The sequence below is a fragment of the Callionymus lyra genome, chromosome 18, assembly GCF_982586985.1.
Source record: "Callionymus lyra chromosome 18, fCalLyr1.hap1.1, whole genome shotgun sequence".
Classification (NCBI taxonomy): Eukaryota; Metazoa; Chordata; class Actinopteri; order Syngnathiformes; family Callionymidae; genus Callionymus; species Callionymus lyra.
In genome coordinates this window covers 12,598,161-12,612,912 of record NC_141835.1, presented here as the reverse complement: position 1 = coordinate 12,612,912, position 14,752 = coordinate 12,598,161, and the positions used below count along the sequence as shown (strand labels likewise).

The window sequence follows — 14,752 nt, the reverse complement described above, 5'->3', positions numbered from 1 at the left end:
TGAAAATATTCATATATTTTGTAAAGTTGTCAAGATGAAAAACACAATGAAAATAAATAATAAGCAGTTGTACATGATTTACAGGGATTAATAAAGTTTATCCATCCATTCATCCATCCATCCATCTGTCCATTCATTCATCGATCCGTCCATCCATCTGTCCATCCATCCATATGTTAGTCTACCATCCTATCCATCTGTCCTTCTGTCCATCCATCCATCCATCCATCCATCCATCCATCCATCCATCCATCCGTCCGTCCGTCCGTCCGTCCGTCCATCCATCCATCCATCCATCCATCCATCCATCCATCCATCCATCCATCCATCCATCCATCCATCTGTCCATTCATTCATCGATCCGTCCGTCCATCATCCATCCATCCATCCATCCATCCATCCATCCATCCATCCATCCATCCATCCATCCATCCATCCATCCATCCATCCATCCATCCATCTGTCCATTCATTCATCGATCCGTCCGTCCGTCCGTCCGTCCGTCCGTCCGTCCGTCCGTCCGTCCGTCCGTCCATCCGTCCATCCATCCATCCATCCATCCATCCATCCATCCATCCATCCATCCATCCATCCATCCATCCACTCACCCATACAACCGTCCGTAAATTGCACAATTATTGAAATGCAATAACAGTTACTCACAGATTCAACCATTTTTATCTCCATATTTAACGTTTTTAACTTTAGAGTTTTTTTCCTTTTATACTGGCTTAATGCAAACCCACTGTTGATCTTTCTTTTTTGTGATTTTTGTTTAAAAAATTAAGCAAAAGCTATGATTTTTCATCCTCTACTACAGGGTTGCCAACCTTTTTTTTTCACAGTGCAGACCAGTTTAATGTTGAAATTATATTCATGAACTGAACTGAAAGGCTGTTTTTGCAACACAATAGCCTCGTATCGAGTTTGTCTTTTACTCTTTTTCAATAGTTAACTTATTTCTTGAGTAAATTTGACTGAAACAAGTGTAAATAAATAGTAAAGTAAGTAAAGTAAAGGTTATATGTAAAGCTCTTTCTAGTCCAGGGTCAAAAAGCGCTTTAACAATAAATAAAGAATACCCAGTTAAAATATATACTTTAAAAGATTAAGACACATAAGACAAACACAGGAGTTCCAGAAAATCAGGGAAAAGCGTCTTCAGATGTTTCTTGAAGGAGTCAGTAGATCATCAAACACAGAGATCGTTCCAAAGCTTAGGAGCAACAGTCTGGAAGGATTTCTCTCCTCTGGTCCTGAACCGTGTTCAGGAACCATCAATAGATTCTGATCCACAGACCTCAGAGTCCGAGCTGGGGTGTAAGTCTGGATCAGAATCTAGTGATGGAAGGTCTGACCATGAATAGATCTGAAAGTAAGAACCAGAATTTTAAAAATTGATCCTAAAAGAAACTGGCAGCCAGTGAAGAGTTTTAAGGATCGGAGAAATGTCAGTTCTTCTACTAGAGCAGGTCAGAATTCTTTATTTGAGTTTTGTATGAACTGCAGGCGAGACAGATCCTCCTCTAATGTTTCTCTGAAAATCTGTTCTTTTTTAAAAAAGAAAAAAATATTTTAGACAGTAGTAATCAACAGAACGTAAAATATATTATATAACTTTTTTATGTGAACACAACCCTCACAGATCGCTCTAATAATAGTTGATTATTTTCGTCCTATAGACTATAGTTCCTCCTACAGACCTAAAGTTTAGAAACACTATTTCAACATTTTCCTTTTTTGTCACAGCGCCTCTTGTGCCACGAAGTATTTGCAAATGTGGCAAAAACAAAGAAGTGATGATGAAAAAGCTGCAGCTCTGCAGTCGGCTGATGGAAGCGTTGATCCTCTTTCATTGAAATCCCAGCGACGCATCAACTCATCACCTGCTGCCTTTGTGTTGAGCTGCGGCGACATGGCGGTGGTGGGAACGAGTTCGAGTCCACTCTGAACTGTATATTTGTTATAGTTTAAACATTAAAAACATTGATTTATTCATCAGTTTTCGCACGATATTAACTGTTTTAATAACATCTTTATTCAATGTTAAATCACTTCTATCTACCATTTTACAGGGATTCATAAATGTCTCTGTTAATATGATTGTTTCCCTTTGAATCCCGCTTGTTATAAACTCTTAACTCTGTTTAAGACGAAAAAGCTAGTCTGAGTGGGTTTCAAATTGTCCCATTACCCAGATCGGGAACGGCAAAAGTCTGGCCCCATGATCACGTTTCGTAGGACCCTGAGCCTCCATTTTTAAATGTTTTAATAGTTTGGCACTTTTAATGAAGAGCACATCCGAGCCATTTTGACAAAATCACAGAGAATTCCAAAAACAACACTTGCTTCTTACACACCTTTTTGGTTAAGACTTTTCGTTCGCTCCAGCTGTTACAGTTACGGTAGGAGATGGTAAGGGCCAAATTTCCGATGATAAGGAATTGGGTACCGTTGGATTTGGAAGATTTCGATTCCTAGTTTTGATTCCGGTTACTAACTTTTCGCGAATCCGATTCTTTAAGAGGCTGTTGAATCGTATGAAAAATCTTTGGAAAAAGTGCGGTACAGCTTTTGACGCTATCACGTAGGAATTGCCTGAACCAAAATTGGTACTCGCACTGACGCACACTATTTTTTTTCGACTCACCAGGTTATTTAAACATTTTAACTTCTTCGTTGGTGTTCAGCGGCTTCTAGTACTGAGCATCATAACTAGGATTTTAACGTTTAACTGTGAGTATCCGAAAGCTAGTCTGGGTTCCAATCAATATTGAGTATTGATAATTATGCTGTTGTCAAGTATAAGCAAGAAAATAAAAATTTGTGGCTCCAGAATGCATTCGAATCCCGGATAAAAGTATCTTAAACTGTATGTATTAGAATCTTTCTGTCTTAAATGGTGTAAGATTTGACTTGTATAAGGACTCAGAAAAAATGTAAATACATATGAGTTACTTATTGATCATAAGCCATAATTAATGGAAGCTTTATTCCCAACAAATCATTTTGGGATCCTCTATGTTATAAGGGCTGTGAAAAAATATATATTGTGATTGTTTTTTCACGATACTGTATCGATTTGTCACGGAATTCTTTTTGCTTTCAAATTTTAATTTTTTCTTTACCATAGTTCTTTTATGGTTTACAGTTCAATAACACGTTTTTTTTAATAAAATCATTTGATTTTGCTATTTACATTTAACAAATATTAACAACAATTACACTTCCGTCATTACGTCCTCCACAGCCGAAGCAACATCCCGTCAAGTACTCGACAATACTACACATATATCTTTGTTACTACACCATCACAACACCAGAGTCAAGTACTCCACAATACTACACATATATATTTGTTACTACAGTATCACAACACCAGAGTCAAGTACTCCACAATACTACACATTTATCCTTGTTACTACACTAGAACAAAACCAGAGTCAAGTACTCCACAATACTACACACATATCTTTGTTACTATACCATCACAACACCAGATTAAAGTACTCGACAATACTACAGATATATCCTTGTTACTACACTATCACAACACCAGAGTCAAGTACTCCACAATACTACACATATATCCTTGTTACTACACTATCACAACAACAGAGTCAAGTACTCGACAATACTACACACATATCCTTGTTACTACACCATCACAAAACCAGTTTCAAGTACTCCACAATACTACAGATTTATCCTTGTTACTACACTATCACAACAACAGAGTCAAGTACTCGACAATACTACACACATATCCTTGGTACTACACTATCACAACACCAGAGTCGGGTACTCCACAATACTAAACACATATCTTAGTTACTATACCATCACAACACCAGTTTCAAGTACTCGACAATACTACACATATATATTTTTTACTACACCATCACAACCCCAGATTCAAGTACTCAACAGTACTATACATATATCTTTGTTACTACACCATCACAACACCAGAGTCAAGTACTCGACAGTACTACACATATATCCTTGTTGCTTTGTCCTTGTATTGTGATACGTACGTACCGTACGATCATATCAACAGATTCTTAAAAATACATATAAGCTACTTCAGACTCTTTTGTTTCACTAAACATCATTTTATATACGTTTATTTACACGTTAATTCTTCATTCCTGCGTTATAACCAGGTTACGACTGCTCTGGAAAGCAAAGGTTTTAGGACCCAGCGCTCCCGTCTGGCGTCCTGCCCCCTCCCTCCTGTACAGCCATGCAGATTCTAGCGCAGTGCTGTGGCTCAGCTGAAGCTGTTCCACTCAGACCAAGCCTGCTTTTTTCCTTCCTCATCTGCTCCGCGTTCTCACCCTGCGTTGGTCGGCGGGTTCGGATCAGAGCCAGAACCAGAGAAGGGACGGGGCGACGCACAGGATAGTGGGGGGGCGAGGAGGAGGCATGATTCAGTGAAGAAGAGGTGAAGCATCATCTCAGTCTGACACAACAGTTGAGCAAGGATGCTTCAGACAAGGAGGACGACCCGGGTGAGTGAACGCACTGGCAAAGTTCATTCTGTCGTCCGTCACGCCGGCTTCATTAGTTCCACTGTAATTTGATTTAAAAAAAGAAAGATATTTTATTGTCAAGTCTGTTCTTTGTTAAGGCGCCTCCTCTCGAGTCTGAGAACGACACAGGCAGGTGTTTTTTTGTTTTTTTTTGTTGTTAGTCCAAATCTCAAAATCCTCAATCACAAGAGGACTTCCTGTTTGTCATCCTGATTCACTTCCTGTCACCTGGGTGAATGACATCACCCCACACCCCCTCTTTTCACAGATAGATTAGCTTCACTTGAATATATTTGTCTGAACTAACAGTCGGCTCGCGGAGTCACATCCTGAAGTCATAATCTTTGTGTTGAGAGTAGAATGACACTAAATAAATAATTCAGCTCGTCCTCCTTAAGTCTATTCTGTGTTCGCCACATGGCTGATAGTGAACACCCAGGAGCCCGTTAAAGCTGTCGTTTATTCTTTTACGAGCGTAAGGGGGATGAACTAGAGGATGTTGGCACTAATTTAAAATCATATAAGATGTTGATCTAGTTTTTAACCTTTAAGGTCAATGTAAAGACAGTTATGTTACAAGTTATGACGACTTACAGCGTTTTTCTTAGTTGTGTATAGGTGTCGAAAATCCAAAATAAATTGATTTTAAGTAACAATGTAGATAAAAATCAAAACTCAAAATATTTTAAATGCTATTCTCGGAAATTACTTTTTTTCTGTAGTTTTATTTAGATTTTAAAATACTTTGTAGGTTCCCACCAACCAGTTGTATGGCTTTTCACTGCTGCTCTCATGCCAAATAAAACACAGTTTGTTTTCATTTCTAAACAAGAAGGATCTGTCTCGCCTACAGTTAATACAAAACTCTGCAGTGAGAATTCTGACCTGCTCTAGTAGAAGAACTCACATTTCTTCGATCCTTAAAACTCTTCCCTGGCTGCCAGATTCTTTCAGGATAAATTTTAAAATTCTAGTTCTTAATTTCAGATCTATTCATGGTCAAATATTACTTACTTAGTTACAGTGTACAGAGGAATCACTGACATACAATATGAATCTTGTATAGCTAGCTAACCTCACTGGCTAACACCATTTTATGTTCAACCCCAGAAGTGCGAGTTTGAATTCCAACGAGGGAACTTAATTTTTTTCCACGTTACCCTAGACCAGTGCCGGGCAATAATTTTAATGACAAAAAAACCCCAAAAAAACTCTTCAACATAGTATCATCTATTTTGGTATACAATGCTAACAGCGCTTGGTGCGTTACTGAAGAATTATACAGTATTAAAAAAAAAAAAGTTCTCCTTGGCAGAGGTATGCACTCTGTCGGTGTTTTTCAATTTGTATGTTTGATACAATCGACTTAAGTTCTCTTTTTGGTTGAAAAATCAGCTGAAAGACAAAGCTCTCGGAAATAAAAAAGATGTATAAAAGTTTCTAAAACAAGGTGAAGAAGAAGTGACAAATTCAATAACACTAAAGGGGCGAAAGTCTTTTATCAGTCAAGGGTACATTTTTTTGGTTTTCTGCATCAGGAGAAGACATTTAAGTAGGACGAGGCTCTATATTGAATTGGGAGGAGGTCCTGGGGCAGACCGAGGGAGTTTTCTTTCAGGGAAGAGATGATATAACTAGTGAAGTTCACTGAAACAATTTTTGTCCGTGTCATTTTTTATGCTTTGTTCCGGAACAATTAAACAAATAAAACCATTAATAGATAAACTCAAGTTATACAACATTTCCCCATATGTAGCTTCTTTAGACTGTATCTCAGACGTAAGTCACGTTAACTCTAAGAGCGAACATCATGTCTAGGCTAAGCCATCTTCTAGTAACATTAAAATTCTCAGGGAGATTTTCTTACTTATGACTTTGAGATCTTAGAAACAATACTTTTTTTGTTGCCTTCAAACTGAGTCGGTTCTCCTTGTTCCTTTTTCTGCTCAGGTTTTTTTTTTTTTTTTACACAGGAGATGTTTAATATTTGCTGAGTCACCAGCAGTTACAGGACCTGCTGTTGTAAATACAGTGTTGATGACACAATACTGCAGTAGCTTTTGAAGCTGTTTCGGCGTTGGAGGCTGTGCCTAGTCATCCTTTTCCAGCACAGTTTTAACCTCGTAGCAATCAGATACTTATTGACTCTTTTACAACTAAAAAAAGAAATAATTTTGACGGCAAGACGCGTCGCCATAGCAACCGAGCCTAACAAGGCTGCGCACAGTTCTCAGAGAGACGGAGACGTAAACGACAACGAGACATAGAAGTACAAATTGACAACTTTACAGAACGTGACACTGATTGGTTAAAGTTCGCATTTAAGAAATGCTTGATTTATACAATAAAAAATGATAAATTATCGCACATGTTTTCCAAGATACCGAATCCTAAAGTGGACATCATTTTGTCGTTAAAAATCATAACAAAAACACCTCTACATGTTAGGGTTGTCACGTGATGCTACTAACATTTTCAAATCGATAATTGTACTTGTACTTAGATACTCGACCCCTTAAAAAAGACACAAACATTTAAAAATAAATATTTTATAAACACAAATTAACTGTATGAAAACAAGTTTCAATTCAGGGGGTAGTGCAACAAAAACCCAACAATATTTTGAATTTTAAATTACAGCGTTACAGACATGAATGAGGGTCTATACTTTTGTAAATGTAATACTTTTAGCAGTTTCGATACTTTTGAGGAACCTTGTCTTGAAAAGTTATCAAATCAGTATCCATTTCTGAAATAAAAGATTTCCACATGTGATTAATCATTATGTATTTATATACTTCTTCTGCTGCCTGTGTTAAAATACTGTTTCTCTAAAGTTGGCTATTTTAGAAGTTTCCTCTGCAAGATCTTCAATGAGTCATATTTGCCACCGTGCAGCTGTTTTATTCATCTTGTATATTCACAAGTACTTATTGATCTTGAAGTGTATTTGGATACTGTCGTTTCCCGGAGTCGTCCCGGATGACCGACCGTGTGTGTTTGGCTTCCAGACCAGCAGCAGCGGCAGGATGAGCTCGGACGGCGGCGGGCGACCCGTCAAAGTGGGCTCCATGGTGGAGGTGATCGGGAAAGGACAGTGCGGCGCCGTGGCCTACATCGGCACCACGTCCTTCGCCTCCGGGAAGTGGGTCGGCGTCATCCTGGACGAGCCCAAAGGGAAGAACGACGGCACCGTGCAGGGCAAACGCTACTTCAACTGCGAGGAGAATCACGGGATATTCGTGAGACAATCCCAGGTAGATGGGTTCTTATGTCGTGACTGACTCCATTATATCTTGTTTTTTAACTAGTTTGCCTTCGTTGTATCATCTTAAATGTATCATTCAGATAGTTTAAGTCGTTCTTAGGTCAGGATATTTTATATTATATACCATTAAATATAGTTTCTTCCACTGTATACAATTTATCTTTAAAGCTGAGTCATAAATTGTGAGTTATTTAAGTGTTTTAAAACAATCTACAATCAAAAGAAAAATATAATTATGTATTTTTTCCATATATTTCTGTTCCGGTACGTCTTATTTGAAGATTTTAATGTGTACAGATCCTTTTACTAGTATTTGGCACCATAATAATTAAATAATAAACATTTTCCAGACCTTAACTATTTATGTATTTACTTCATTATCAATTATTTTTTTCCCCTTTCACTGAAGTTTATGTTTTGCCATTATTTTTAAACATTTAAATATATTGTAGAATTTTTGTCGTTTGAAAAATACATGCAGATATTTTTTTTTGTCATTTACCCTTTTTTTCTGGTTTCGTTTGAATCCTCTCTCTTGTGTTTTCGGAGGCTTCAGGCGCCACAATAATCTACTTTTGCTCTGTTTTCTCTTCAAATCTCTCTTACCATCTTTTTCCATTATTTATAATGCCCTCCAGCTCTGAGAGGATACTCGAAAACAAAAACATCGTTTGTGTTAAAGAAAGAATACACACACGTTTGGCCACTTTTTTACATATTTTTATTCTATTTCTTTACTTGTTATTCTTCCCTTATTAATCTTTCTGTTGGTGGTTCATCTATTTTTAATCTTGAATGACTATTAATAGACAGAACACAGGTTTGTTCTGCTTTTATTTCAGGAAGGTTTGACGTCTGAAGTCATGTTCTGACTGGTGTTATGTCCGACTGTAGATCCAGCTGGTGGACGATGGCGCCGACACGACGTCGCCAGAGACCCCGGAGCCAAACGCCAACAAGGTCCCCAAACGAGGTAAAATACATCTTTGGTCACATATTTATGAAGTGTCGACATGTTTATCTTTTAATATTTAGTTCAAGATGATCTCAAATAGACTCTATTTTCTATTTATATACTGAATTTAAATGGTTTGGTCCTTGATTCTGATCATAAATGTCCATCATTCATTAACTTAAACCTGCAGTTAAATTAATTAAGTTAAATTAAGTTAATTTTAATTGATGTCTTGGCTACAATGTATTGAATAAAAGTACGTTTATGTAAAGTTAATTATTGATGTAGTCAACTGGGTCAGATTTTTATAAGCTATTTTCTTTTTTTCCAGAAAACACAGAGACGTCGAAAACATCAAAGCTGGTGAGTCTTATTAAAAAATTGCATTAACTTTTAAAAAAAAAAAAAAGTTATAAAAAGTAAAATCTAATGCGTCACTCGGTTAAAATTATTTTCCACTTTTTTTAATTAAATAAACATTAAATCAGTTAAGGAAGTTTAGGTAATGCTCAACCAATTAGGATTGAATTTAAATTGAGAATGTTTTTTATTTTTAAACCAGAACCATTACCAAAACAAAATACATGAAAACTTATCTATTCTGTATGGATTAAAAAAACAACTACAAGACAAAATAAAGACATTTTTAAACACTTTTGTCTCTCAACATTTTGTATAAACACATTTGAATATAAATATAATTATAAATATAGATAAAATAAAAGTAAATAGACATAGGACATGAGTGACACTGTATTAAATAAAATGCAATTAAATCAAACGTGTTAATAACTAGTTCATATTTATTGTCTAAGATGTTTATATCAATTTGTATTATACGCTCAAATATATATTAATTCGTAAAACATTAATTTTTGATGTTAAAAAAATAAATTCTCATTTCAACCTTTAGGTGGCGGTGTTTACCCTTTTATGCCTTCTTTGCGCTGAGTATCTGTCTGTGGTTTCATGTTAAAGGATTAGTTCAAGTTCTTTTGATTTAAACTCAAGGGGTGTGTATTGTTATCTGTAGATAGTAAAGCAGAGGGATACGTGTTGGTCTGTGTATGTGTTGTCCACTAACAGAGCGTCTCCATCACCCTGACAATCCTTCATCCCTTCCTCAATTTCCTCCTCAATGCAGCGAGGATTGAAACCCAAAAAGGTGCTGCATGTTTCCCCGGTCTCGCTACAGAGCTGGACTTTAGCTTTAAAAAACAAAAGTGGTCACCGTGGTAACCACAGCTCTGGATGGCCTCGCTGCTGCATGGCCACAGCTTTTTGCTCTACTAGTGTTTTAGAGAGCGACATCTGTGTTTACATCCATGTCACATGACCTCGCGCTGTTGGCGTCCTGTCGTCCTGTCGCTCTGGCTGTTGTGTCTGATCCCGGAGCATGTCTTTGGTCGTGTGGTTCATCCGTGGGGTCAGAATATTGGTGGAATTTAACCTTTTAAATGTTGAAACTTTTAATCTTTTTTTTTAAGTTGTTTGCTTTAATAATTAAATTAAATAATTTATATATTAAAAAAGGTTGGATTTCTCTTTTCTGTTTTTAATCTAATGACATTTTTTTTTTAAATGTTCTTGTTCTAATAATTTTAAAATGTTTGATCTAAATTGAATAGTCTTTTAAATAAAATATAAAATGTTGTCACTATTATACCAACAATGTAATATTGAATTTTAAAAGGCTTTAGGGCTAAAGACTTTTAAAATGATTGAATTTAAATGTTTAACTTATTGAAATCTTTTTTTTAATTATGTTGTTTTTTAAGCATTTATTAATTTAATTCAATTATTTCTATATTGAAAGGTTAAAGTATTATTTAAAAAAAAAAAATTGAATTAAATATCCTTATTCAAATAATAATCTTTTTTTTTTTAATTTTTAATTTTTTTATTAATGCTCATTAAATTCTATTAAAAAACGTTGCCACTATTATAAAAACAATGTTATATTGAATTTTAAAAGGCTAACATTTTTAAATTCATTTAATTTAGAAAATCTATTTTTAAATTATTGGAATTCGGAATAAATTATGTAAGTAAGTAAGTAAGTAATTCTTATTTGTATAGCGCTTTTCTAGACCAGGGTCACAAAGCGCTTAAACAATCAAAACAATATTCAAAATCATTCATGTTTAGACTATTATTCCAACATTCATGATTTTTAAGCGTTTAATAATTACATTTAATTCTTTCTATATTTAAAGGTTTAAAGATGATTTTAAAAATAATAAATTGAAATATTTGAATATTTTCAAGATGAATGGATTAATATTCTTATTCCAATAATTTAAAAACTTCTAAATTGAAGCTTTTTTTGGTAGCCTTTACATTCACTCTAAAAATGTTGGTATAATCGTCCCAATATTCATTTTGTAACATAGAGTTTGATATTATCATTACAATATTTTAAAATAGTATTTTTAGCCTTTTAAATACAATATTAAAATGTTTGTATGAGTCAACATTTTTATATTGAATTTAAAAGGCTAGGAATAATTAAAAAATTAATTTAGAAAATGTATTTTTGAATTATTGGGTTAAGAATATCAAACTGTTGTGTTACAAATACATTAATTTGGACATTTTAAAAATGTAATTATAAATGTAACCTTTTAATATAGAAATAATTGAATTTAACTATTAAAAAACATCCAAAGTTTCAACATTTTAGATGTTAGATTAAACCATTCAATATTGTGATGTCACTGATTTACTTCTGTAGTGTGGAGCTAAAAATGTGGTGATTTTAGTTTGGCGTTTAGTTCTTTTGAGTTTTCTGTTTGATGAGTCACGGGGTCACTTTGAACCTTCAGAGTGACCTCAGTATATATTGCGGCTTTGCTCTCCGATGGTCGTATTTGCAAAAGTTTCAGCAACGAATCCTTTCACAAATGTGTATTTTCGTCTTCGACGTACAACAAACACACGGTTCATAACGATCCACTGAGCCGGAGCTAAATGTTAACTTGCTGAGTCACGCGGAGAAAAGAAAATGTCAAAAGTGTGTCCGAGCCGAAGTCCAGCGCTCTCTGATCCGCTCGCTCCTGCGGGGAATGGATTTCCTGTCAGTTGTGCTTTATTGTCATAATGGCGGCCGAGGTCTGCGTGGAAGCAGCAGCTCAAACGTAAAGTGGTGATCGAACTGAGCACGTGCGGTTTTTAAATGTCACATGCACACAATAACAGAAAGGAAAGTGGAAATCTTCTTTTCTTTCTATAAACCACTGATATATGTAATTAAATGAGAAGAAGAATAAAACAAATTAGGTTCTACTATAAGCTTTAAGGGTCCGGGCTATGTTATTAATGCTTATGACCCCAAAACCCATAATGCACTGCATTAGAATTATTTGATATTCCTTTATTCTTAACAGATTTGGGAACATTTGAGTTGTTTCTTTTGTGATTTATAGTTTATTTAATAGAATTTATTATCAACTATTAGGATATGCGAATATTCACGCAGTGTTCATTTTTACGTTGCAATTAAACCTCCGGCCACTAGGTGCAAGCAGTCATTACGTCCGCGACTGCTGTAGTAACAATGAAATTCTGTAAAATCCAGGCAATGACTGAGGACAAGAAGATACAGTCAACAGCAGCTTTTAAAGCTGATGTTTGGACATATTTTGGTTTGAAAACAAATGAAATCAGTTACGACTTCGTCAAGAGTCATGTGGTCTGTAAATTATGCAACACCAGAGTCAAGTACTGGACAATACTACAAATATATCGTTGTTACTACAGTATCACGATATATCGTATCGTTGCCCCTGCATCGTGATAGTTATCGTAGCGCCACACCTCTAGTACACATATTAAAAAAAATAATAACAAAAACAACAGTGAAGAAAAACAACGGTAGAAGAATACAAGTACAACACAGTACAGAAGTTAAAAACCCTAAAATACTAAGACAAGGACCCAGTAAATCTTAGCGTTCAGGATTACCATCTGGATCCTGGAAACTCTTTCTTGCTTAGTTTCTGTCAAATTATATGGATAAAATATGTATATCCTTCAGAAATATTGGATGAAAAAAAAAAATCACAATCTGTGTGTTAATGAGCTGCTTGGTGGAGTTCTGCGCTCACTCCAGGCTTTTCTACACATCTGTGTTCATCTACTCGTTCATTGTCACAAAGTCTGGTCTGAAAATTGTTTTTTTGATGGTTCATTCTTCGTGTTTCCCTCCATCAGTAAAAGCCCCACTTAGTCTCTCCTACTTAATATTTCAGCAGAACATATTCTGACTGCAGCATTCACTGTGTAATGGATCCATATCAACTGTCTCGCTTCCTGCTGACTCAGATATGAAACGTCATGGTTTTTATTTCACTTTTCAACTTGGCCTGCCATACAGTCGTTCACTTTCATCTCTGTGGTTGAGTTTTTTGTGTTTGTGTTTGATTTCACGCTGGCATCTAATTAGAACTTTAAGTGGATGAATCCTCTTCCATCTGCTCGTCGTCCTGCTGAGCAGCAGATTAGGACGTTTGTGTCAGACATTGTTAGAGCCTCTCAGCTGGATTGTTCTGGAGTATAAAAAACACGACTAAACCTTTCATACAACGCCATGGCAGTCAAACTTGTCATGTCACGTTTGATTTTTTGAATAATAAAATGGATAATGCTGCATTTTAAGCTAAGAAAACTAGCAAAAAATAGTAACACAACAACTTTATTTCAAGTGAATGTGTTGACAAAATGGTCATTCGATATTGTTTTAGGGTTACTATACATCCATCATCCCTTGTTCCGTTCTTAGTCAACGGATTCTCTTTTTTCCATGAGGCAACATCTGAATAGAGGAAGTTATTTTGTTGATTTTTAGCCATGTTTTTATAAAGTTATGTGATTTGTGGTCTTTGGCAGAGGTATGCCCTGCCTCAGTGCTTTTATAGTTTTTAACATTTTTAACTTATTTCATCAAAATATAAGAGGAAATAAAAAAGTAATGTGCAAAACACTTTATGGTAACTGCCCAGAGACTCTGTTATGTAATATTATTATACAACTTAAAAGAAAAATAACGTATCTACAATTATAGTCACTATTTGAACCCCCAGAGGAAAGAAATAATAAAAAAAAATAAAGCTGTAAAACTATTTCCTGTACAAAGACAACATTTGACAACAAAATATAAGATGACATCAAAACAGTTATTATAAAACTTAAAAGAAAAATGACATTACTACATTATAGTCACTTTTTGAACCCCTAGAGGAAAGAAATAATGAAAAAAAAATAAAGATGTAAAACTTTTTTCTATACAAAGACAACATTTATAAAAACAAAATATAAGATAAACAGAAGATATAAAAATAGTAATTCAGAACATAAGTGTGCAAAACAAATAGTGTTATATGTAAACTCCCTGAGGCATAATTTGGGAGTTCATTATAAAACGTTTTTTTTAATTTTAAAGGAGACAAATATTGTCCCCTGGTGATATCACAAACCTTTTCAAATTTTGTAACCAAATTTTCAGAGAAAACATAAATGTGTAAAGATAATAATTAGCATTTAGCATTAGCAAGTAGCACATTTTCCCTGCTAAAACCATTTACCGTTCAAAGACAACATTTGAATAAAATAAAAATATAAGATGACATAAAAATAGGAATTCAAAACAAAAGGGTGCATCATGTGAGACCTTATATGGGGTTCATTATTTTATTTTGAAATTTTGATCAATCCATATTTTGTCTCCTGGTGATATGACGAACATTTTCAAACATTGTATCCAATTTTCAGAGAGAAAAATGATATTTAAAAATAAATCTGTAAAGATAATAATTAGCATTTTAGCATTAGCATGTAGCACATTTTCCCGCTAAAACGATTTACTGTACGAAGACAACAACTTTGTCATGGTAACTGCCCGAGAAATAATAGGTTCTCATAAATGAAATGATTTCGCCTAATTTTTAGACTCTTCCCGAAAAATGTAATAAAGCTAATAAAGAGAATAGCCTTGCA

At 35.0% G+C, this 14,752-nt stretch overlaps 1 protein-coding gene across 7 annotated transcripts in view; it reads left to right on the top strand.

Moving 5' to 3' along the window:
- The window catches only part of dctn1b (dynactin 1b), a 33,222-nt gene that overhangs the window by 778 nt on the left and 17,692 nt on the right, over nucleotides 1-14,752 (top strand). For 4 of the 7 annotated variants that reach the window (XM_087780563.1, XM_087780561.1, XM_087780560.1 and 1 more), the window contains exons 1-5: nucleotides 4,335-4,514; nucleotides 7,547-7,792; nucleotides 8,698-8,776; nucleotides 9,090-9,121; nucleotides 9,903-9,923. In XM_087780563.1, the coding sequence (XP_087636689.1) occupies nucleotides 4,488-4,514; nucleotides 7,547-7,792; nucleotides 8,698-8,776; nucleotides 9,090-9,121; nucleotides 9,903-9,923 (405 nt within the window). In that variant the 5' untranslated portion in view covers nucleotides 4,335-4,487. Of the gene's footprint in view, nucleotides 1-4,334; nucleotides 4,515-7,546; nucleotides 7,793-8,697; nucleotides 8,777-9,089; nucleotides 9,122-9,902; nucleotides 9,924-14,752 lie in introns of those variants that run through there. The other 3 variants (XM_087780566.1, XM_087780564.1, XM_087780565.1) reach the window with 2 other exon arrangements.